This window comes from Chrysemys picta, chromosome 13 (assembly GCF_011386835.1).
Source record: "Chrysemys picta bellii isolate R12L10 chromosome 13, ASM1138683v2, whole genome shotgun sequence".
In the NCBI taxonomy this organism is placed as follows: Eukaryota; Metazoa; Chordata; order Testudines; family Emydidae; genus Chrysemys; species Chrysemys picta.
The window spans coordinates 24,883,619-24,904,060 of record NC_088803.1 but is presented as its reverse complement, the minus strand read 5'-3'; the positions used below and the strand labels follow the sequence as shown (position 1 = coordinate 24,904,060).

The 20,442-nt window shown below is 51.8% G+C and overlaps 1 protein-coding gene across 14 annotated transcripts in view; it reads right to left on the bottom strand.

The window, feature by feature from the left end:
• CHD6 (chromodomain helicase DNA binding protein 6) overlaps positions 1–20,442 on the bottom strand; it is a 203,331-nt gene that overhangs the window by 4,017 nt on the left and 178,872 nt on the right. For 9 of the 14 annotated variants that reach the window (XM_024105115.3, XM_042854957.2, XM_042854958.2 and 6 more), the window contains 6 exons: positions 19,756–19,904; positions 19,015–19,221; positions 17,560–18,006; positions 14,968–15,159; positions 11,309–11,428; positions 1,513–1,617 (listed from right to left, as the gene is read on the bottom strand). In XM_024105115.3, coding sequence (XP_023960883.2) covers positions 1,513–1,617; positions 11,309–11,428; positions 14,968–15,159; positions 17,560–18,006; positions 19,015–19,221; positions 19,756–19,904 — 1,220 coding nt within the window. Of the gene's footprint in view, positions 1–1,512; positions 1,618–11,308; positions 11,429–13,245; positions 13,493–14,967; positions 15,160–17,559; positions 18,007–19,014; positions 19,222–19,755; positions 19,905–20,442 lie in introns of those variants that run through there. The other 5 variants (XR_010592225.1, XM_005295436.5, XM_042854956.2 and 2 more) reach the window with 5 other exon arrangements.

Sequence of the window (20,442 nt, the reverse complement as noted above, 5' to 3'; positions counted from 1 at the left end):
AGGGCTAACCTACACACACAGACTGGTGTGACTGTGTTTGTTTAAATTACAAAATAACCTAGGAGCATCTACAGAATAGAATTAAAACCTGTTATCCAGCATTCTTAGCACAAACATTTTAGTATCTTTCCTCTTACACTTAATTCTTGGGGTTTCAGGATAGCAAATAGGTTGCAAATGATGCATATTTAAATGGAAACATTTTGCATTTAGACTTGAAAAGGGTAGGAGCTCCATGCACTGCATGTGTCCTGCAGGCTGGATCAAAATATGTTGGAGGTTCACATGGAACAACTACTGCACATAAAGGGTAAATTTTCTACTCAGCCTCCACCTGTGCTTGTGGCAAACTGTGTGCGCACATGTGTGTGCCTGGACTTGGGAGGTGCAAACATCGCCCCATGCTAACGCTTGCTTGTGGGAGTGCAGATGCTAACAGACATGCAAGTGTTAAGCTAACTGAAAGGATGTACACAACAGTTAGCAGGCATGAAGGCCTTGGCATCAGCAAAGTGTGGGCACAAGTGGAGGTTGTCTCTTGAAAATGTATACAATAAATGCCAAACCCAGCCCCTGAAGGAAGCCTAATGACTCAGTGTGAGATGGACGTTGCACTGGAGGCTTGCTCTCTGGGCTGGTGGAGCTGGCACCATCCTTGCCTGGCTGCTCTTTGTTTCTTGAGGGAATGGGTCAGTCTGTCACTCTCTAGTGAGCATAACCCTTCAAACTGCCCATGCTCTCCTCCCACCTCCCAACCCAGCATGAGTGCCACACACAACTCCACAACCAAGAAGGGGGGGGGGGGAGAGAATGGGGCCACATGAAAATGGAGTAACCCCACCCAAACACCAGCTGAATCTCCTTGCGATCCCTGTCCAAGGGAAGTAAGAGCTCCCACCCATGGCAGTTTGTTGCTCACTGGGGCAGTGACTCAGAGATTAGGAACAGAAAAAATAGTGGGGCAAATTTTGAAAAGTGCCTCCCTGCACATAAGGCCTGTTAGGCCATGAGACTTGCATGTTCCTTAGCAAATGTGGGATTTGCAGGAGTCGATACAGAAGCTGAGCTGAGGCCACTTTGAAAATCTGACTCATTTGGTCACATTTTGTCCGTTTCCCGTCCCAGTACAGTCCCATGCACGAGTGTTCCCTCTACAACATCTCTAGTGCCTTGTCTAGTCATTTCTAAACATCCCAAGTTTTAAATCTCTCTGTCAAGTAGATTTTCTTGATATTTAGCCTAAACTTGCCTCCTCCCGTTCCCATCACTGCTAAATATTTCCTCTTCCACTTTTCCTATCCACCCATCACCAATCTGCAGGGTGCTAAGCTCCTCCCTGAGTTGTCACTTGGCCACACCAGGCAGAGTTGGTCCTGTAGATATTCCCTCCCATGTGTGTAATTGAGGCCCTGCCTTCCAATTCAGGGACCCTCCTCGGAAAAACGGGGGTGGGGATGGGGAGGAGAAAGAAAAGATGACATGATACAGATTTCTCCAAAAGCTCTAACTTACTGAAAGCTTAACAATGTCAGCCCAGTCTGCTGCAACAGCATACTCCAAGTTTGCATCAAGCCACCTTGGCAATTCCTTCAATGCTGGTGCCATGGCTCCCCCTAACTATAAAACACAGTAAAAGGATGACCTCTGTTCCAGAAAGAGTTATGCAAAGTTACATAAGAAATATGATTAACCTTCTAGGAATACACATAGGTGAAGTGCAGCTGGCCTCCCTGTTTGGGGGCATTACCACTGCTCCCCAACACTCGACAGCTGTGATCATTTCTTAAAACCAAACAGCCTGGAGTTTTGTGGCATCAGCAACCCAAGTTTCACCCGCAGACAGTGCGTGGTGTGCAGTGAAGTGCACAGCCTGGGCCTACTCCCGTCTACATCACTGAGAATTTTGTCACTGGGAGGAAGGATCTCATGCCGAAGGCTCTGTACTAGCACTCAGCCAGGAACGGAAGCCAGTGCTCCTCTGCCAGCGACTCACTGAGACCTGGCACAAGTCACTTTTTCGCTGTGTCTTTGTCCCCCATCTGGCAAACAGGGATAAGAGCATTTACTTCTTCTATTTATCTGGACTGTCAGCTCTTTGGGGCAGGGCCCATCTGACTCTGTGTTTGTAGTGGCCAGTGCAGTGAATGTCTGTATTGGTGCTGACTGCAAGCTTCCTCTGTGCTGCTCCCAGCCACTGTGGCTCAGCCCTGACCTGTGGAGAGAGGGAAGTTCAGTCTTGAGGGCCTGTTCCATCTCTGGCTTCCCTGCTAAGCCTGCCAATGAGAGGATAAGTTGTGGTGATAGTGGTTTTTGTGAGGGGGATGTTCAGGAGCTGGCCTGAAACTCACCAGCTCTGTCTGATGGTAGTCTCGCTGCTGCAGCACAGGGAAGCACAAGGGGAGCTGAGCCAATGTCTTTCTAACTCACCAGTTTGTTTGATTTTTAATTAAATGATTATTTTTAAAGTCACCTGCCCCAATCACATGGGTTTGTTTTAAATGGAATTTTGAGGGGCAAGTTAAAGTCCTTCCTCACTGTAAGGAGAAGATACAAGAACTCAGCTGCCCGAGACTCGCCTTCTCCTGTCACACTGGGGTTTGCACTGCAGAGAAAAAACCATGATCTTGAGTCAGATTTTGTGCTACTTTCTCAACATTTTTGCAACAAGTGAGAGAACGCGCTTGAGAACCTGCCCACTGCTTGCACGCAGCATGGCTCTGCCCAGGACTTGGAAGAGGATTTACATGCTGTTCCTGCACTTCTCAATCAGGGACAAAACAAAGACATTTGCACCACATCAAAAAATTACAGTTTTTGAAATAACCCCAGGAAATTGACAGGTAAGGATCAAATTAGCCCCTGCAGCTAACAGCAGGCATTACTTTGATCCTGAAGCTTTAAGCTGAATGGTGAATTGCTTTCCTGTTGTGAGACCCATGTGCCTTGGTGAGTGTGTGTATCTAGAAAAGATGGTTACTAACCTTTCTGTAACCATTGTTCTTCGAGAAGTGTTGCTCATGTCCATTCCAATATAGACTTTTTTTCCCCTAGTGGTATCTGTCAGGTCGACTGGTGCCCCCTGGAGTGGTGCCTTCATGTCATAGTATATAGGTACCTACCAACCTGCTTCCTCCTCAGTTCCTTCTTGCCAGTAAATCTGACAGAAGGGCAGGAGGATGGGCTGTTGAATAGACATGAGCAACACATCTTGAAGAACAGTTACGGAAAGGTTAGTAACTGTCTTTTCTTCTTTGAGTGCTTGCTCATGTCCGTTACAATATAGGTGATTCCCAAGCAATCAGTCAGGTGGTGGGATTGGAGTTTCTGCAAGACATGGACTGGAGGACCGCAGTACTGAAGGCTGCATCGCTTCTTGCCTATTGAGTGATGGTGTAGTGTGTAGTGGATGGAAGACCAGGTCACTGCCTTGTAGATATCTACGACTCGGACATGAGCCAGGAATTCCGCTGATGAGGCCTGTGATCTCATGGAGTGCGTTAAGTGTGGGGAAATGTGACAGAGTGCTAGGTATGAAAGCCTGAGTCAGCACTCTGTTCACAGCAGCTCCTATCGGGCAAAGCAGATTGGAGCTGACTAAGCAGAGCTCTGCCTAATTTGTGGGCGTGGCGGGGCAGGGCAGAAAAGCTTCTTAAGCCATTAGTCAGAGCCCACAAATAGGCACAGGAAGGAAGTAAAAAGGTGGGAAGCAGGCAGTAAAAGAGAGAGACAGAGATTGCTCTCCCCTGCTTGTTAAAGGGGCTATGCATGTTGTGAAGGTGGTGGGCCTCCTTTATAAATAAACAGCACAAGGGTCTCTGAGTAGTTTGTCAACTGAGACAGAAACAGGACAAAGGAGGCCCTGTTACACATGGGGCCTTGTCTGGGATCTGAGCCAGAGCAAGGGTTTGGTGGCCTGGGCAAAGGAGGAGACCCTGCAATGGCTGGTAAAACAACAAGAGGAGATGCAGAAGGCCCAACAAGGTTTTCAACAATCCCACCACATGGAGAGACAGGCTTTGCTTGCCTGGCAGGCAGAGCAGCAGAAAAGCCTGCAGGACTTCATAAGGGAATAAGCCAGCTTCCAGCAGCAGCTCCTACAGAAGGTGGTAATTTCCCCGGTGGGAGATGTTGCCCGAACACAGAACCTTGGACTATGTAAAATGGGCCCTGCAGATGACCCAGACGCATTCCTGGACACTTTTGAGAGGGGAGGGTAGCTGTCAGTGCAGGTTGGGCTAGAGCAACTTGGGCCCTGCGGTTCGCTCCCTATCTGTCAGGAGAAGTCCAAGCGGCCTATATGGCCGAATGAGGAGCAGGCCAAAAAATATGAGACACTGAGGGCAGCCATCCTGGATCGGGAGTGGCTGTCTACTGGGAAGTACTGCCAAAAGTTCAGAACAGCAAGGTTGACGGATGTTTATGGCCCCTAGCATGTGCCCAAAGACTGATGGACTGGGCCACCCGCTGGTTGAGACCAGATACCCAAATGGTGGTGGAAATAATGGACGCTCTGGTATTAGAACAGTTCCTTCAGGGCCTCCTCGAGTACATATGAGTGTGGGTGAGGCAACATCCACTGAGCACCGTGGATGCTGCCATGAAACTGACAGAGGAGTATGCAGAGGCAGACTTTCCCAGGAAAGATGGGCAACCATATAAGGATCCAGAGCTGGGGAGAAAGACTGAAGAACCCACAGCAGGAAGGGGCATGGACAGGAAGAACCCCGGAGTGCCAGCTGGGACTCGACCCATTATTCGCAATGTGGACAATCTGGACAGATGAAAGGGGCCTGCCTGTACATGGATTTTGCCAACTTTTGTGGCTGGGCCAGGGCGGGAGGAAAGAAAAAAGGGCAAAAACTGTTCACCATTTCTGAAGGAAACTCCAGAAGGGCCTTGTGGATATGGCCTCAGCTTGCTTTCTTGTCCAGAGGGAGCTGGTGAAGCCTCACTGGATAATTCCAGGAGCAACTATGGACACAGAGTGTGTCCATGGGGATAAGAGGAATTGCCCCATAGCCCAGGTGCCCCTGTAGGTCCCGGGAAGATTTTGGTGGAAACAAGTTGGGGTAATGGAGGGACTGCCTTATCCGGTTGTCTTGGGCACGGATTAGAGTCCCTTCCCCACTGGGAAGCGAGGTGGTGGGAGGAATCCCACGTTAGCAAAAGGAGAACCGGGGGAGGGAGGGAGAGGAAGAACCCCAAAAAAGAAGCAGGAGCAACCCCTAGACAACAAAGCCTGAATCTGGAGACGAGATATCCCCAGGGAAGTAAGGAAGGAGGTACGGGGGGACAGACAGCCCAAACTCCTTAGTAGAGGTCACGGGGTCAATGGAGCTCCCTGCGACAGAACCCCCAAGAGAAGAAATCCAGGCACAGTTTGGAGACTTGAGGGAACCTGGTGTCCTGGGTGATCCAGGGGATGAGGGGAGTAACCTTGATCCCCTGCCAGATGCGAAGAGAGAGAATGAGAGGAGTAACCTCCCGGGATGCCCCTAGTGTGAAGACCAATGGGCTGCTATAGAGCTATGGGGGGTATTCGCCCCCCACATGGTGAGAGGTCTGTGGGTGGGGGATGAACAAACCCCACAAGGGAAACCCAGATGATTGCCCTGGAGATAGAGAGGGTGGCCCCTCCGGTAAGGGAGGCAGAACACAGGGAAAGAAGAACCTTGTGGTTAGATAAGGGGGGAAGGTGTGTGACAGAGTGCTAGGTATGAAAGCCTGAGTCAGCACTCTGTTCACAGCAGGTCCAATCAGGCATAGCAGATTGGAGCTGACTAAATAGAGCAGTGCCTAATTCGTGGGTGGGGCAGGGCAGAAAGGCTAATTAAGCCATTAGCCAGAGCCCACAAATAAGCACAGGAAGGAAGTAAAAAGGGGGGAAGCAGGCAGTAAGAGGGAGAGAGAGAGTGCTCTCCCCTGCTTGTTAAAGGTGCTATGTATGTGGTGAAGGTGGTGGGCCTCCTTTATAAATAAACTGCACAAGGTGTTGGACCAGCATGAGAGTCTCTACTTAGTTTGTCGACTGAGACAGAAGCAGGACCAAGGAGGCTCTGTTACAGGGAGCCACCTTCATCAGGTCATAGCACTTGCAGATGCAGGATGTTATATGGAGATATACCTATCTCATAGAACTGGAAGGGACCTTGAAAGGTCATCAAGTCCAGTCCCCTGCCTTCACTAGCAGGACCAAGTACTGACCCTGACAGTTCCCCCCCCCCGATCCCTTAATGGCTCCCTCAAGGATTGAACTCACAACCCTGGGTTTAGCAGGCCAATGCTCAAACCACTGAGCTATCCCTCCCGAGACTAGGTTCCCCTTCATCCTTTCTGTGACAGCAATGAAAAGTTGGGTGGACTTCCAAAAGGGTTTGGTCCTTTCTATGTAAAAAGCCAGGGCACATCTAACATCCAGAGTGCAGCTTCTGCTCCTGTCTATTTTTATGGGGCTTGGGATAGAAGACTGGGAGAAAGATATCCTGACTACTGTGGGAATGGGAGACCACCTCGGAAGGAAGGATGGGTATGGGCGAAGCCTAATTTTGTCCTTGAAGAAGACCATGTACGGAGGTTAGGCGGTGAGTGCCCGGATCTCTGAAACCCTCTTGGCTGAGGTGATGGACACCAGGAAGGCAGTCTTCCAGGATAAGTAAATCAAGGGACACGTTGCCAATGGCTCAAATGGGGGCCTGTCAACCAAGATAGCACCAGGTTGAGATCCCAGGGGGCCAGAAGCTGGTGCACCTGTGGATACAGGCGATCTAAACCCTTAAGGAACTGAGCATAAATCGGGTTGAAGAAAACCGATCTGCCATTCACCGATGGGTGGAACGCCGAGATTGTAGCTAAGTGGATTTTGATGGAAGATACTGCAAGACCTTCTTTCTTCAGGTAAAGCAGGTAATCCAGGATAAAGGTCAGCGTGGTCTCCATGGGGGAGACCCCTTTCTGAAGTGACCACAGTGAGAACCTTTTCCACTTTGCTAGGTAGGCCATTCTGGTTGACTGCTTTCTACTACCTATAAGGATGACTTGTACTGGCGCCGAGCAGTACTGTTCCATCTCACTCAGCCACGAAGGTTCCAAGCCCTCAGGTGCAGGGACTCTAGATTCGGGTGGAGCATGTGGCCGTGCTCCTGGGAGATCAGATCTGGCCACATTGGAAGGCTGACTGGTGTGTCTATTGAGAGGTCCAGCAATGTGTTGAACCAATGTTGCCTCCATGCTGGCACTATGAGAATCATGTGAGCCTTGTCCTTTCTGATCTTGAGCAGAACTTTGTGGATGAGGGCTGTGGGAGGAAGCCCCATGTCCGAGGCATCTGTGAGTAGCTCCATCGAAGGTGTGGGCCTTGTGAAGGGAACGTCGGTACACACTGTGTCTCGCTTCAGCCACTACTGAAGGGCTTTGAGTGTCGCTGGTGGAAGTGAGACCACTCTGTCTAGTGGGTGACAACCTGATATGTACACTGATACCAGCCACAGTTGGAGAGGGCGCAGTCTGAAATGTGTATGCTGCACAGTGCAAGAGGCCATGTGCCCCAGGAGCTTCCACCAACTCCTTGCCATGGTGGTGGGGCATGCTTTCAGGCTTTGTATAAGAGCTACAATGGCCCTGAAATGGTTCTCCGGCAAGAAGGCCCTCACCTGATTTGCATCAAGAATTGCTCCTATATATTCTATCCTCTTGACGGGCATGAAGTTAGACTTGTGTTCGTTGACCAGGAATCCCAGGTTCCTGAAAGTGAACAGTATGAGGCCCACGCATTGTTCCACAAGTACTCTGGACCAGCCCCTTACCAGCCAGTCGTCTAAGTATGGGTAGACCTGCACCCCTCGTCTCCCAAGGGAAGTCAGACATTTCGTAAATACTCTTGGAGTTGCCGACAGGCCGAAAGGCAGCACTGTGAACTGATAGTGGTTCTGATTTACCACGAATCAAAGATATTTTCTGTGGTCTCGGAAGATAGCAATATGAAAGTATGTGTCTTTCAAGTCGAGGGTGGCATACCAGTCCCCTGGATTTAGGGAAGGAATAATCAAGGCCAGAGAGACCATGTGGAACTTTAGCTTCTTCAAGAACTTTTTTAGGTTCCTGAGGTCTAGGACAGGCCTGAGAACCCCATTGGATTTTGGGATCAGGAAGTAGTGGGAGTAAAACCCCTTGCCTCTTAGCTCCATGGGAACCTCCCCCACTGCCCCCGCCCTTAAGAGTGACTGCATATCCTCAGCCAAAAGATTTTCGTGAGAAGGGTCCTTGAAGAGGGATGGGGAGGAGAGGTGGGAAGGAGGGGAAGAAATAAACTGCATGGTATATCCCACTTCTGCCGTGCAGAGCACCCATCAGTTGGATGTGATGTTGGCCCGTGCCCAGTAAAAATGGGACAAATGGTCCACAAACATAGGGGTAAGATTCAGGTTCTGAACTGGTGCACCGTCCTCGGGTGCATCCTCAAAAGTTTTGTTTATTGCCCGACAGTTGTTTTGTGGGCGCAGATGTCGAGGCTGATGAGGAGTGAAGGGCCTCTCTTTTCCAGAGCCCCTTACTCCTCTTTCATCCGAAGTCTTGCCTCTGCTGGTGATGTGGCAGGTAAAAATGGCCCATGGGCTGAGGCTTACGATGCTTCTGGGATGGGGCAGAGTGTGGAGGCCCAATGACTTCAGGGTCACCCTCGACTCTTTTAGGCTATGAAGCTGGGTGTCCATTTGTTCTGAGAAGAGGGACTGTCCCTTGAACGGGAGATCATAAGAACATAAAAACAGCCATACTGAGTCAGACTAAAGGTCCATCTAGCCCAGTATCCTGTCTTCTGACAGTGGCCAATGCCAGGTGCCCCAGAGGGAATGAACAGAACAGGTAATCACCAAGTGATCCATCCCCTGTCGTCCATTCCCAGCTTCTGGCAAACAGAGGCTAGGGACACCATCCCTACCCTCATAAGGTAGACCAGACGACTGAAGCCAGGAGCTTCGCCTCAGCACTCCCTGTGACCATTGCTCGGGTTGCTACGTCCGCGGCATCCAAGGCTGCCTGGAGGGATGCCTTGGCTATGGCCTTGCCTTCTTCTGCCAGGGCCACAAACTCTGACCTAGAATCCGATGGCAGGAGCTCTTGGAATTCCTGCATGGCTGACCAGGAATTAAACTCATACTGATTAAATAGGGCCTGGTGATTTGCAATCCTTAACCGACGACCTTCCACGGAGTAAACTTTTCTCCCTAAGAGGTCCAGTTTCCTGGCCTCTTTTGCTTTGGGCAATAGTCCCTGCTGTCCTTGCCTTTCCCGCTCGTTGGCCGCAACAACAACCAGGGAGCCCACCGAGGAGTGGGTGTGCAAATATTCACAGCCATTATGGGGGACGAAATACTTCCTCTTCACCCATTTAGCCATGGGCTGGAGAGAGGCCAGGGTCTGCCACAATGCCCTTATAGGCTGTAGAATGGCTTCATTCAGGGGCAAGGCTACTCTCGCCGGACCCGAGGGAGTCAGAATGTCTACCAAGGCCGGGGTTGATTCCGCAATCTCCTCCACTTGGAGGTTGAGATTCTGAGCCATCTGACGCAGGAGCTCCTGTGGGCTTTGTAGTCATCCTGCATTGGGGCTATGGCTATATCTGCCATTTCCTCGTCAGGGAAGGATGACGTAGAGGCCTGGACTGCCACCGGGCCTTGTATGTCATCCGGTGCTGACGGGTCTCCCGCAGGTGTGATCTGAGAGTCCTGAACTTCTGCCCCGGGAATAGAACCCCTTTCCGACAAGGATGGAGAGAGCACCCTCATCTCAGAGGGTGCCGAGAGTGAGTGTCCCCTGTGGGAGCCCTGAACCATGTGCAGCCAAGGGGTCAACATCGGCCACTGAGGTGGCATCTGCCATTTGTCCAGGGCCCCATGCTGGCGGAGCAAGTCCCTGGGCCATGTCAGCTGGGCATCTATGGTCCGCCCAGAGTCTGCTCCCTCGTCAGGCGTACGACTCTGCCTGCAATTCGGAGCTCAAGGACCCATTCCCTAGGCGACCAGGGAGGTGCCTTGCTCCTTGGCGCCGAATAACTGTACCATGATGGAGAGTGGCATCATGGTAGAGAATGGTGCTGCAACAGAAAGTGGTGCTGTGATTTGGAGCGGCACCGAGACTGTGACTGGTGTTGGGGCAAGGTGCAGTGTCACTGTGGCGAGCGTGTCTGTGGTGTCGAGTCTCTTGATGATGAGTGGGAGAGAGGGCGGTGCCTCACCATCATTGCAGACTTGCCCAGGACTGGTGCTTGCTCTCTTGGAACTGGGCCTTGCGGTGCCTGCATTGTCCCTTGCGGACCTCAGCTTGGGGGGGATGGCAGTGCTGGGAGAGTTAGACGGTTCCACGCTGCCTCATATGCCTCTGGCGTCGATGGTGCTGCCAGGGTCGTGTCTCCTTCTTGGCTCATCCTTTGTGAGGAGTCCATTGGTACTCGACTCCACGGGTTCCTCCCCTGGGGCCGGAGTCAACAGAGCTGGTTGGATTGCAACTGATTGAGAGTGGCCCCCCACAGATCTCACTCTATGGTCTTTCTCACAGGGGAACGCCACTATTCCAACTTTTCTGTCCTCTTCTTTGGCACTGGTGACGGAGAACAGTGTCGTGCTGTTGGCGCCGACCTCTTGGGTGCCAAAGAAGCGTGCTGGGAGGAGGTCAGCACCAGGGAGCCTGGTCCATGCTGGGTTTCCCTAATGGATGCCAGGACACTCCTGGTCAAGGAAGTGCTTGGTGCTAGGTCAGGCTGCAGCTCCGAAGCGGGGCAAAATGCCCCCTCCAAGAGGAGGAATTTCAATGGATTGTTTCTCTTTTTTGTTCTTGGTTTGAAATTCCTACAAATCCAGCACTTTCCTTGGATGTGCCCCTCCCAGGTATTTCAAACAGCTGTCATGGGGGTCACTTATTGGCATAAAGCAACAAAGAGTCCTGTGGCACCTTATAGACTAACAGATGGATTGGAGCATAAGCTTTCGTGGGTGAATACCCACTTCGTCAGGGGGGAAAAAAGTCTTCCAGCGACAGTGCACGCGACGCACACACACCTATACTAGAATGGACATGAGGAAGCACTCAAAGAACAGTCTATATCTACTCTGCTAAGTCAGTTAATTATTGTCAGTAGGTTGGTATCCCCCCGGCACACTTGTGGCTCTGAGAGTGGTACAGATCCATGTGTGTATTACAGACTTTGGTTACCATCCTACCTACTTCTCAGGATTTAAAATCCAGGTGGGTCTGGGTCTCTGCTAACTATTTCTATGCAGACCAAGAACCAAGCACAGCAAATGTCTTTGCTTACCCTCCGTCCTGTACCCTTATGGACCACAGGTACCCGTTCCTCTCCTGTGAGTGAGTTTATGTCCAGTTTGCTGGGGTCCTTGCATCGCTGCCTCCTCTGCTTGGGCTTGTCTGAAAAACTCTAGAAGGCAAATAAGAGAGCATTAATGAGAATGGGTGGCTAGAAACTTGGAGGGAAAATGGCCAAGCCAAGCTGATGGTGTGAGGGAGGGGCATCTGTGCAGGCCCCATTGCACAGCTCTGCTTTTTGGATGAGGGCAAATCTATTTTGATAGGTCTGAAGATACTTTTGCTGTGCCTCAGCCTAGACTAACTACTCCATCTCTGACTGATGTCTCTGCACACCTAGAATTGCTGCCTGTTACTAAATTCACAGCAGAGAGACTATGCTGGATCTCCTTAAAAAGTCCCAGCCATAATTCAGAAAGGAAGAGCACAGCAGTATGTGCCACAGTGTGGCAGCATCTCACATGCCTGGCCATCTGGCTGTGACCAGCTGGTGTCTCTTGTCTTACTTATCCTTAGATTGGAAGCTCTTTGGGCCACGGAACTTCTTTTGGTTCTGTGCTTGGTCCAAAACTAGGACACCTCACCACTATGGTAATACAAGTAATTAATAGTCATGCTTGTCCTACCAGACGTACTCCAGATATAAACCCTAACCCTGATCTCCTACTCTCAGAGTGCAAGTCTAGGGGAGCGAGTGTGGACCCATGGTTAGTGCATAGGACTGGGAGTCAAGATTCCAGGATTCTAGTCGGACTCTGCCCCAACTTCCTGAGTGACCATCGTAAAGTCCCTTAATCTCTTTGTGCTTCTGTTTCCACATTTAGCAGGTGGATAAGACTTGTAAGTTTTGCAGTTTCCCCATTTCCTGAGTCAGTTTGATTGTGACCAATCTCTTCTCTGCATTATGGCTTTTGGGCTAACAGGGCACCAGTCTCAGACCCCTAATCATAGAGGAGTGGATCAGGGACATTAATACAGGCATCAGTGTCCATGGACCCTTGTTTATTATCTGCCCATCAGCCGATTCCACCTCAGACACTCAGAGAGGGAAATGCCCTACTTGGTCCCTTTTAGGGAGCTCCCCCCAGAGCCAGGACCGCTCTTCACAGACTAGTCACCAGCCTTGTTTTAAATGTCCCATGAGAGGCGCCTCCACCCCTTCCCTTGCAAGTTGATTCCAGAATTTGCTGTCCGGAAGGTTTTCCTGTTATTCAGCCTACATTTTCCTTTGCTTAATTTCATCCTATTCTCTTGCTTGCTGATATTCCAGCTTTACCCGCTGCAAACCCACCGAGCCATGTGAACTCTAGATCACTGCTCTTCAGGAGTGCAAGCTGCACAGCTGCAGTAAGCCAATGCACATGTATGGAAGGAAAAGGAAAAACATGCAGCTGCCTAAATCAGAGTCAAACCAGGGTTTTTCTACAAAGAAAAGGCTCTAGGCCCAGTCCTGGCCTTCAGTGAAGCCAGTCTGTACTGTCAAAGGAGCACAAAGCACATTAAAGCTGCCCTTACCAGACAGGTGAGGATTGCCCCCACATGGGGAATCCCACAGAGCCAGCGTTACACCAGCGCAGGCACAGGGATGACTGGGATGCACAATGCTCCAGTAGTACTCACTGGCAAAACAGCCCCTTAGGGTGCAGTTTAGAACTTCTGGCTGCCTCCAAGACAGGACCGGGAGAGTGGCAAGGTAGCAGAAGGCCCCCCACACTCACGTGTGTTGAGTGCCACTGCTTCAGGACTCCTGAGAATCTCACCTGGTGAGGTTTCTTTGGGCTATGACTAGAGCCCCACTGCTCTGCCTGCAAATTCTGGGTTTCTCAGGTCTAAGCAGCTGGTCATGCTAATGTACCCATCCGCCTCAGGAGCCACTCACTGCCTGTGTTCTGAGTTCTAAGGGAATCTTTACACACCTCAGGCTGCAGTTCCAGGTGCACAATCCCTCGGCACTAAGACACGGCTTTTTTACAGACATCATCAGTATCTCTCTTGATTCCCTTTCCATAATGTTTCATGGTCTGCGTTCAGATTAGTGAACTACTTTATAGGCTAAATGAGCCAAAATACGAATAACCAGCCTGTTGGAAGAAGAGTTGGGTGTTTATGAGCTTCTGAGAACAGGTCTGGCGTGTTCTGAACACATGCTCCTCTCCTGTCTGTCCTCCCATAGATCCTGGATAACAGAAATAGACACACAAGTGGGGATGGGTGATCAGAGGAGCTTTCCTCAGACACTCAGAGCACGACGGTTTCAAATTTCATCTTCTTTTCACTTTGAAAGGCAAGAAATTATGTTCTCTCCCCTCTTGGTTTTTGCTTGTGGTTTTGTGGCTAGCCCAATTCATAGATTCCAAGGCCAGAAGGGACCATCATGATCATCTAATTTGACTTCCACAACACAAGCCAGAGACCTGCCAGTAATTCCTGGAGCAGGTCTGTTAGAAAAACAGCCCATCTTGATTTAAAAGCTGTCACTGATGGAGAATCCACCACAACACTTGGCAAATTGTTCTCACTGTTAAAAATGTACACCTTATTTCCAGGCTGAATGTGTCTAGCTTCAACTTCCAGCCATTGGCTCAGGTTTAGACTTTTTTCTGCTAGACAGAAGAGCCCAATATTAAATATTTGTTCCCATGTAGGTACTTGCAGTCTGTGATCAACTCACCCCTTAACCTTCTCAATTGAGCTCTCGAAGTCTATCGCTATAAGGCTGGTTTTCTCCTCCTTTAATCATTCTGGTGGCTCTTCTCTGAACCCTCTTCAATTTATCAATATCCTTAAATTGTGGGCACCAGAACTGGACACAGTATTCCAGCAGGGGTCACACCAGTGCCAAATATGAAGATAAAATAACCTCTTTTCTCTCCATATAATTATCTATATGAGCTCATGTGCTAGTGCAGGGAACAGAGAGAAGCTATCAGAGCTGAACACCAGGCCTGGCTACTGAACGATGGGTAAGGATCAGATACTGTGACAAGCTCAAGCTGTGCTCAGCCTAGGATCTGAAAGATTAAGTCTGTGGAGGTTCGTGCTGGTCAGGTCCAGGAGCGACTGTGCCTGGTGTTGGTGCTGTCTGCTAATCTAGGCACTGTTCCCTGGGAAAGTGATACACCCAAACCTCGGGCACTGTGATTTTGCCCTCATGGGCTGTCTGGCTTGAGACTTGCAAATTCCTCCTACTTCAATGCCCTTGAGGTTCATTAGCAGCTCACAGGGCTGAGTAGGGCCATGCCTGCTGCCTTCTGATCTGTTACAGGAAGTCTCCTTTGACTTAGCTGTGCTTTGTCATCCACAGTGACCCAGATGAGATGGGAGCTGCAGGCACAATTTCGGGGGGAACCTAGATTCACAGCTCTGCCCATTCCCCACCCATTTTTTGAGGTGCTGACCTAGTCCCTCAACATCACTGAGCAGCAAATCCTTGTGGCAGGAGCCAGCAAACAGACCGCAGGTGTCAATGCCATCTACCAGGAATGTGCAGCTATTCAAGTGTCTTTGCCCTGGGTGAGCAAAGAAGTACATTAGCCCCGTAGCTCTGGAGACCAGCCCCACCCCTTGCATCTGGATCTAAGGCAGACAGGAAGGAGGCAGCATCTAGACCTGATGTACTGAAGCCTGAGACCCCCAGAGGGTCACTCTTACTGTGCTGAAGCCGGGGACATCGAGTGTGTAGTCCGACTGCTGTCTTAACCAGTCCAGGAGACTCTTGTTCGGAACAGCCTTCTCTGTCCGGATGCTTGTGGCTGTGACCGTATGCGGAGTTGAGGTAGCGGTGACTGGCCCGTCCGGGTGCGGGCTGCTCTGTGCAGGCTGGGTCTGATCTTCCTGAACATCCTGAAGTGAAGGGAGAAGGGAGAGCCCATGTGGGGAACACCATCATACTGCTAGTTCTCTCACCCCGATGTCACCCAGGCATACACAGAGCACCCAGGCAGAACCTGCCCCTGCAGACACCCAGACAGGGCTTGGCAAGCCGGAGCCCAGGAGTTCCTGGTGTTCTTCACTTGGATCACCAAGAGCCACCAGGAGAAACATTCAGCCTCACAGGCACCCTGTTTGCACTAGGGATGAGAGAGCTGGGAGATGTGGGACCAGTCTGTGTTTTCTGGGCGTCACCTGGAAAATGCCCTAATTGCCACAAGGCACAATGTGCTACCAGCAAACGCAGCCCAGATCCTGGTTCTTGTGGAGAGGCTTCGCCCCACATCTCTCTGGGGAGAAGAGCCTCCCACCAGCTGCATCTAGAGGGGGCATGGCACTACCTCAGGCAACAGGCTCTCTGCACCCCTGGTTTGCTGACAGTACCCAGACTGTGGGAAATCCACCCTGAGCAGGGTTTGCAATGGTACAAGTAACCCACAAATTCTGCTCTGCCAGGTGGCCTGGAGCTGGCTCCACCCAGAGCGGGTGTGATTCATTCCTCACCTAGCCAGCCTCCTCTGGAGTCCCAGAAGGAACCTAAAGCTTCCTTGTTCCAAGAGCCTGCTGCCCTTTCCAGGGCGAATCTCCTGGGGCATGAGGAGGGGGCAGGGCCCCGCCTTGTGCTGGGGTGGGGGAATTCAGCCCAATACCTTCCCTGGGCTCTCCATCCCTGTGAAGCCCTGTTGTGGTAACTGGGCCTACGAATTTACCCTCATTGGGAGTCCAGCTGTGAAGTGAATGAGAGTTCATGCATTGTCACAATAAACTATAATAGCAAATGGTGAGTGGAAAAAAGAGACAGGCTGACTTAGTCCAACCCAAAGGTCTCCTGATAGATCTCAAGGATTGCGTGAAGATCATGCGGTAACCGAGAGCAGCGTGAGCCTGGAAATCAATGAACCAAAATTGGTGTGTTGGAAATTAGGCCTGTTGGTGGACAAAATATTGAGAGGATGGGACCAGGATGGGCTATTGTGCCCATCGCCCCCTTCGGAGGGACTGAGAGAGACAAACTGGCTGTGAGGAAGTGAAGGAGAACAATTGCTGACGGACAGAGGCGAACCCTGGCTGACTGACGGTGGCGGGAGCTGGCTACCGCAGCACTGAGAGAAGGGGAAGGAGGGTGCTTCACCATCATGGCTGCCACCCCTATCATCTCCTTCTTCACCCGGATCCTGAGAGATGTCCTGTCCAGACCAGGTCAGTCATCACCACCTCCACTGGCTCCAGCTAAGTGCTGAATATGCCGCTGCCCTGGGCTCCCTCCCATGCCCCCAATATACTCTGTTTCTTCCCACCATATTTCTTGTTTTTCCTCTCTCTTTCTGCCTTCTGTTTAATAGGAGTCTGGATTAGCCAGCCAAGATAGTATATTTTGCAACACTGCTGTGAGACTGTGACCCAAGAGGCAGCTAAATGCAAGGCCCTCAGCAGCCCGATGTGGGTATGAGTTTGCCAGCTCTCAGACCATGTGTGGGGCCAGCAGTGAGACTGCAAGGAGGAATTAACCTGAAGTTGCATCTTCTACCTTTGCTGGTCTTTTCTCTCCCCCTTTTGTCTTGTCTGGTCTCTAGGAAATGGGATTAGACTTTAGCAGCAGCACTGACGACAGCTCCCCCCATCTCCACTCACTTCTCTTTCCCCCACAGGAGTTCTTACCATCTTTCGTGCCATGTAAGAGACTGTTGACCAAGGGGTTTGTCTTCTAAAGGCTCTCCAGCTCAAGGGAAAGGGAGCTGTTACAGTGAAAGTCTGAAATGACACTCTGCATTTCAAATGCTTCAACTGGTTTCCCTTCTTTTCTGTACCTTCACTAGAAGGTTAAAAGGATGTTTAATGGCATGTTTGCCATGGGACTATGTAGGCTGAGGTCTCTGTATACCAAACCCTGAACCTTGTTTACCGCTTTCTCCTCTTGGACAGTGACTGAGTCATGTTAACACCTTTGATTTTCTGAGCCCCTTCATTCCATCTACATAAATACAGTAGCCCCCACGTGGGAGGTCAGGTTTTAATGCTTAGCAGTTCTCAAGCACTCAGGGAAGAGTGCCCTGATCGGGGGCTGGGGGAAGCTCTGCAAGCCCCCACCTCTCTCCTCACCAAGAGACAGGGCCTGCCTCTCTGGGGTTGAGTCTGCTTCTCCTGCTCCAGGTTTGCCTCAGGCAGTCAATGAGGGGGCAGTTGTCCAGCCCTGCCCTGCCCTGTCCTGGGATGGACAGCAGAGCTCAGCAGTCATTGAGTGAACAGCTGGATCCACGTGAGCATTCAGGTGCTGAATCCTGCCTGCTTTGGGAGGGGGAATCATTTACCCACCTGCAGCCCGGTTTGAAGGCTCCTCTCCTTCAAGAAGATAAGGTCCATCCCTTCCACATTTTTTCTCCTGCCCCGTCGTCTCCTCAAGGCAGCATCATCTCTCCGGAGGCTTCCATTGACAATCTGCCCTGTGACCGGATGGATTAGCCCTGCTTGGAGGATGCCAGACAAGTCCATGCCCAGGGACCCCTGCAGGGAGTGCACCGTCCCTAACTTGGGCAGGTTGCTGTTCAGGGGGAAAGGAGAAGGGTTTCCTGGCGATCCATCGGATACTCTGGCCAGGTTCCCTGAAGAGTCCCGCCAGCCGTTCAGCACTACAGGTGGACGGGAGTGCGATGCAGCTAACTGTTCGAGACGTCTAGGTTTGGCGTCTCTCTCCAGCTCAAACTCATAGGGCTGCCTGTGCTTTTGTTCATCCTTCGTAAAGACGGGAGCCAGGAAGCTTTCCTGTGTGCAGCAAAGACAGAGAAATGGTCACAGCTATGGCCTACATCGCACAGGCCTTACAACACTCAGAAGCAACTTTTAAATCCAGCGCACACTAGAATCATAGAACTATAGGGTGAGAAGGGACTGCAAGGGCTAAAACACTGACACGAGAGAGGTTTCATGGGGCTAGGACTGGGGGAGGGGAGTGTATGGAGACGGGTGGCTATCGAGACTGGACAGAGCTCCTTAATCTCTCTGCTGGAGCCCTCCACGACCTTTTTCCCCCGGCCCAGCAGACAGCCACCACTTCCCAGCTAAAGGGATGGATGGAGTGGGACTTCCTGCAGAGCCCCATACTGCAGCAGGTGTGCTGCAGCTCAGTGAGCTGTAGGAGGGGCTCCTCCCAGCAGCAAGCATGCCCCTGGTTCCCACACCCTGCCAGCAGCTGTTGGCCTCAGAACCAGAGCCCAGCCACCTCTCATTCAGCAGGGACGGCGCGTAAGCGGGGGTCTCTGTAGTGGGGAGACAGAGCACTCTACTCAGAGCGCTGGCCCCAGGGCGGTGCCTCTGTTACACCCCTGCGGGGGCATAGGGAGAGCACTGTGTTCTCGGCTAAACTGAGTGCGGGAGGAGGGATTTTGGAAGCACCTCTCCCTCCGAAGGAAGACGAGCAGAGTCGCTCACAGAAATGCATCGAGTCGTTTGTCTGGGACCTCCAGCTGCCGTTCTCATGTCAGTAAATAAAGGGGCACCCCTAGGCTGAGATTATACATGTTGCCACAGGGGTTGCTGTGACTCGTCCCCCACAGTGACCTAACTCTATCCACCCACCTGACACCTGGGTGAATGCCAGCACCGGGTTGGGGGGAAGGGTCTCCAAGCTGCCCCTGGGACTATACAATACACTTCAAATTGCAGAACAGCGAGAGCCAGAGAGGAGGGAAAGCTGCAGAGTTTCCCGGGCTGGGAAGCCCTGAACACCAGGGAGATGGAGTTCCTAAGGGGCCACGTGCCCTGACCCCTCACCTTTTGTACCTGTGCAACTAACACTCCGTTGTTGAAGCTGGGGTCCGGGGCTTCTGGCTCGGCAAAGCTGTTCCTAGTGCCTGCGTTGCTGGCTAACACTGATGTGGGCATCAGGGTTTGTGTTTCAAACTGCTGGCTAGAAGAGGGCCACTTGCCCTTTAAGATGGCGTGACAGATATTATCTATGCGGTTAATGATCACTCGGTCCTGCAAGCAGAAGCAGACAGCTCAGTGGCATGGCAAACCCAGGGCCATGGCATGCAAAGGATAGTGTGGACGCACAGGCCCTTGAGCCCCAAGGGAAATGCAGAGAGCCCGTGGGAGTGAAAATGGAACCCCCTCTCTTTTCACAAATGTTGCAGGGACCGATGCTTTCTGAAGACCCTGTGAACTTGTGTCTGGGTGCACACCCATGCACATGGACATGTGTGCCATGGGACACTGAGTATGGAAGGGGAAATTCAGCCCAGGCAGAGGGCCTGCGCTAAGTCTGTGCTTCGCTTCCATCCCACTGGGCCCCCCGCTCGGCCTCCCCATGGTACCCCCAAATCCTGCTCGCAGCAGTGGGATTTCTGTGCATTCGGTCCCTTGCTTGCTCACTAACATGGACCAGGGCCATAGAGGTGGGTGGCTGGGAGTTTTGCCCAGGAATAAGCTTAGTGAAGGGTGGCAAGGCAGAGAAGCTGGGCCAGGGCGGCTGCAATTTGTGAATGATTCAGACAGGTGCAGAACTGAAACCACCTTAGGCCACTCCGAGAAGGAATAGAGCGTCTTCTCCTGCAGCAGCTGGGCGATGGTGGGCGCACGGGCATCCTGCAGCTCGTCCATCTCTCCAGGCTGGGCACAGGGAGAGCTCTTGCTCTCCTCTTCCGAATACTTCTCTGGACAATCTAGGTAAAGTGACAAACAGAAGGGGCCATCGTAACCCTGGAGTCCCCCACCGCATAGTTGGCGCCGCCAGAGCCCCACTCACTAGCCATCATTTGGGACTATTTTTCTTTTCAAAAAGTGAACCCGTTGGCTGTGAGTGGGCTGAGCGGCTGGTCAGTAGCAGCTGGGGGAGCCCTGGGTCCATGAGGGCTTTGGGCAGCCAAGGCCTGGGGCCAGTGAGGCCAGTGGGAATTCTGTTACTGACCTCAAGGGAGCAGGGCTTGGCCCAAAACCACTGAACAATGAACCAGCCGAACGCCAAGGCCAGCCATGTTGGCAGGAACAGACACAGCCCTGCCTGCCAGTCTGTGCCACCCAGTCCTGGGTGGGCGGGGCGAGCCCCGTGCCACAGGGCAGTGCCCAGTCCTGGGTGGGGGCAGGGAGGGAAGGGCAAGTCCCCCGTCACAGGGCAGTGCCCAGTGCTGGCGGGGGCAGGGAGGGCACAGAATGACACACACACACACATACACCGAAGGCCTCCTGGAAGCCCCAGTGCAG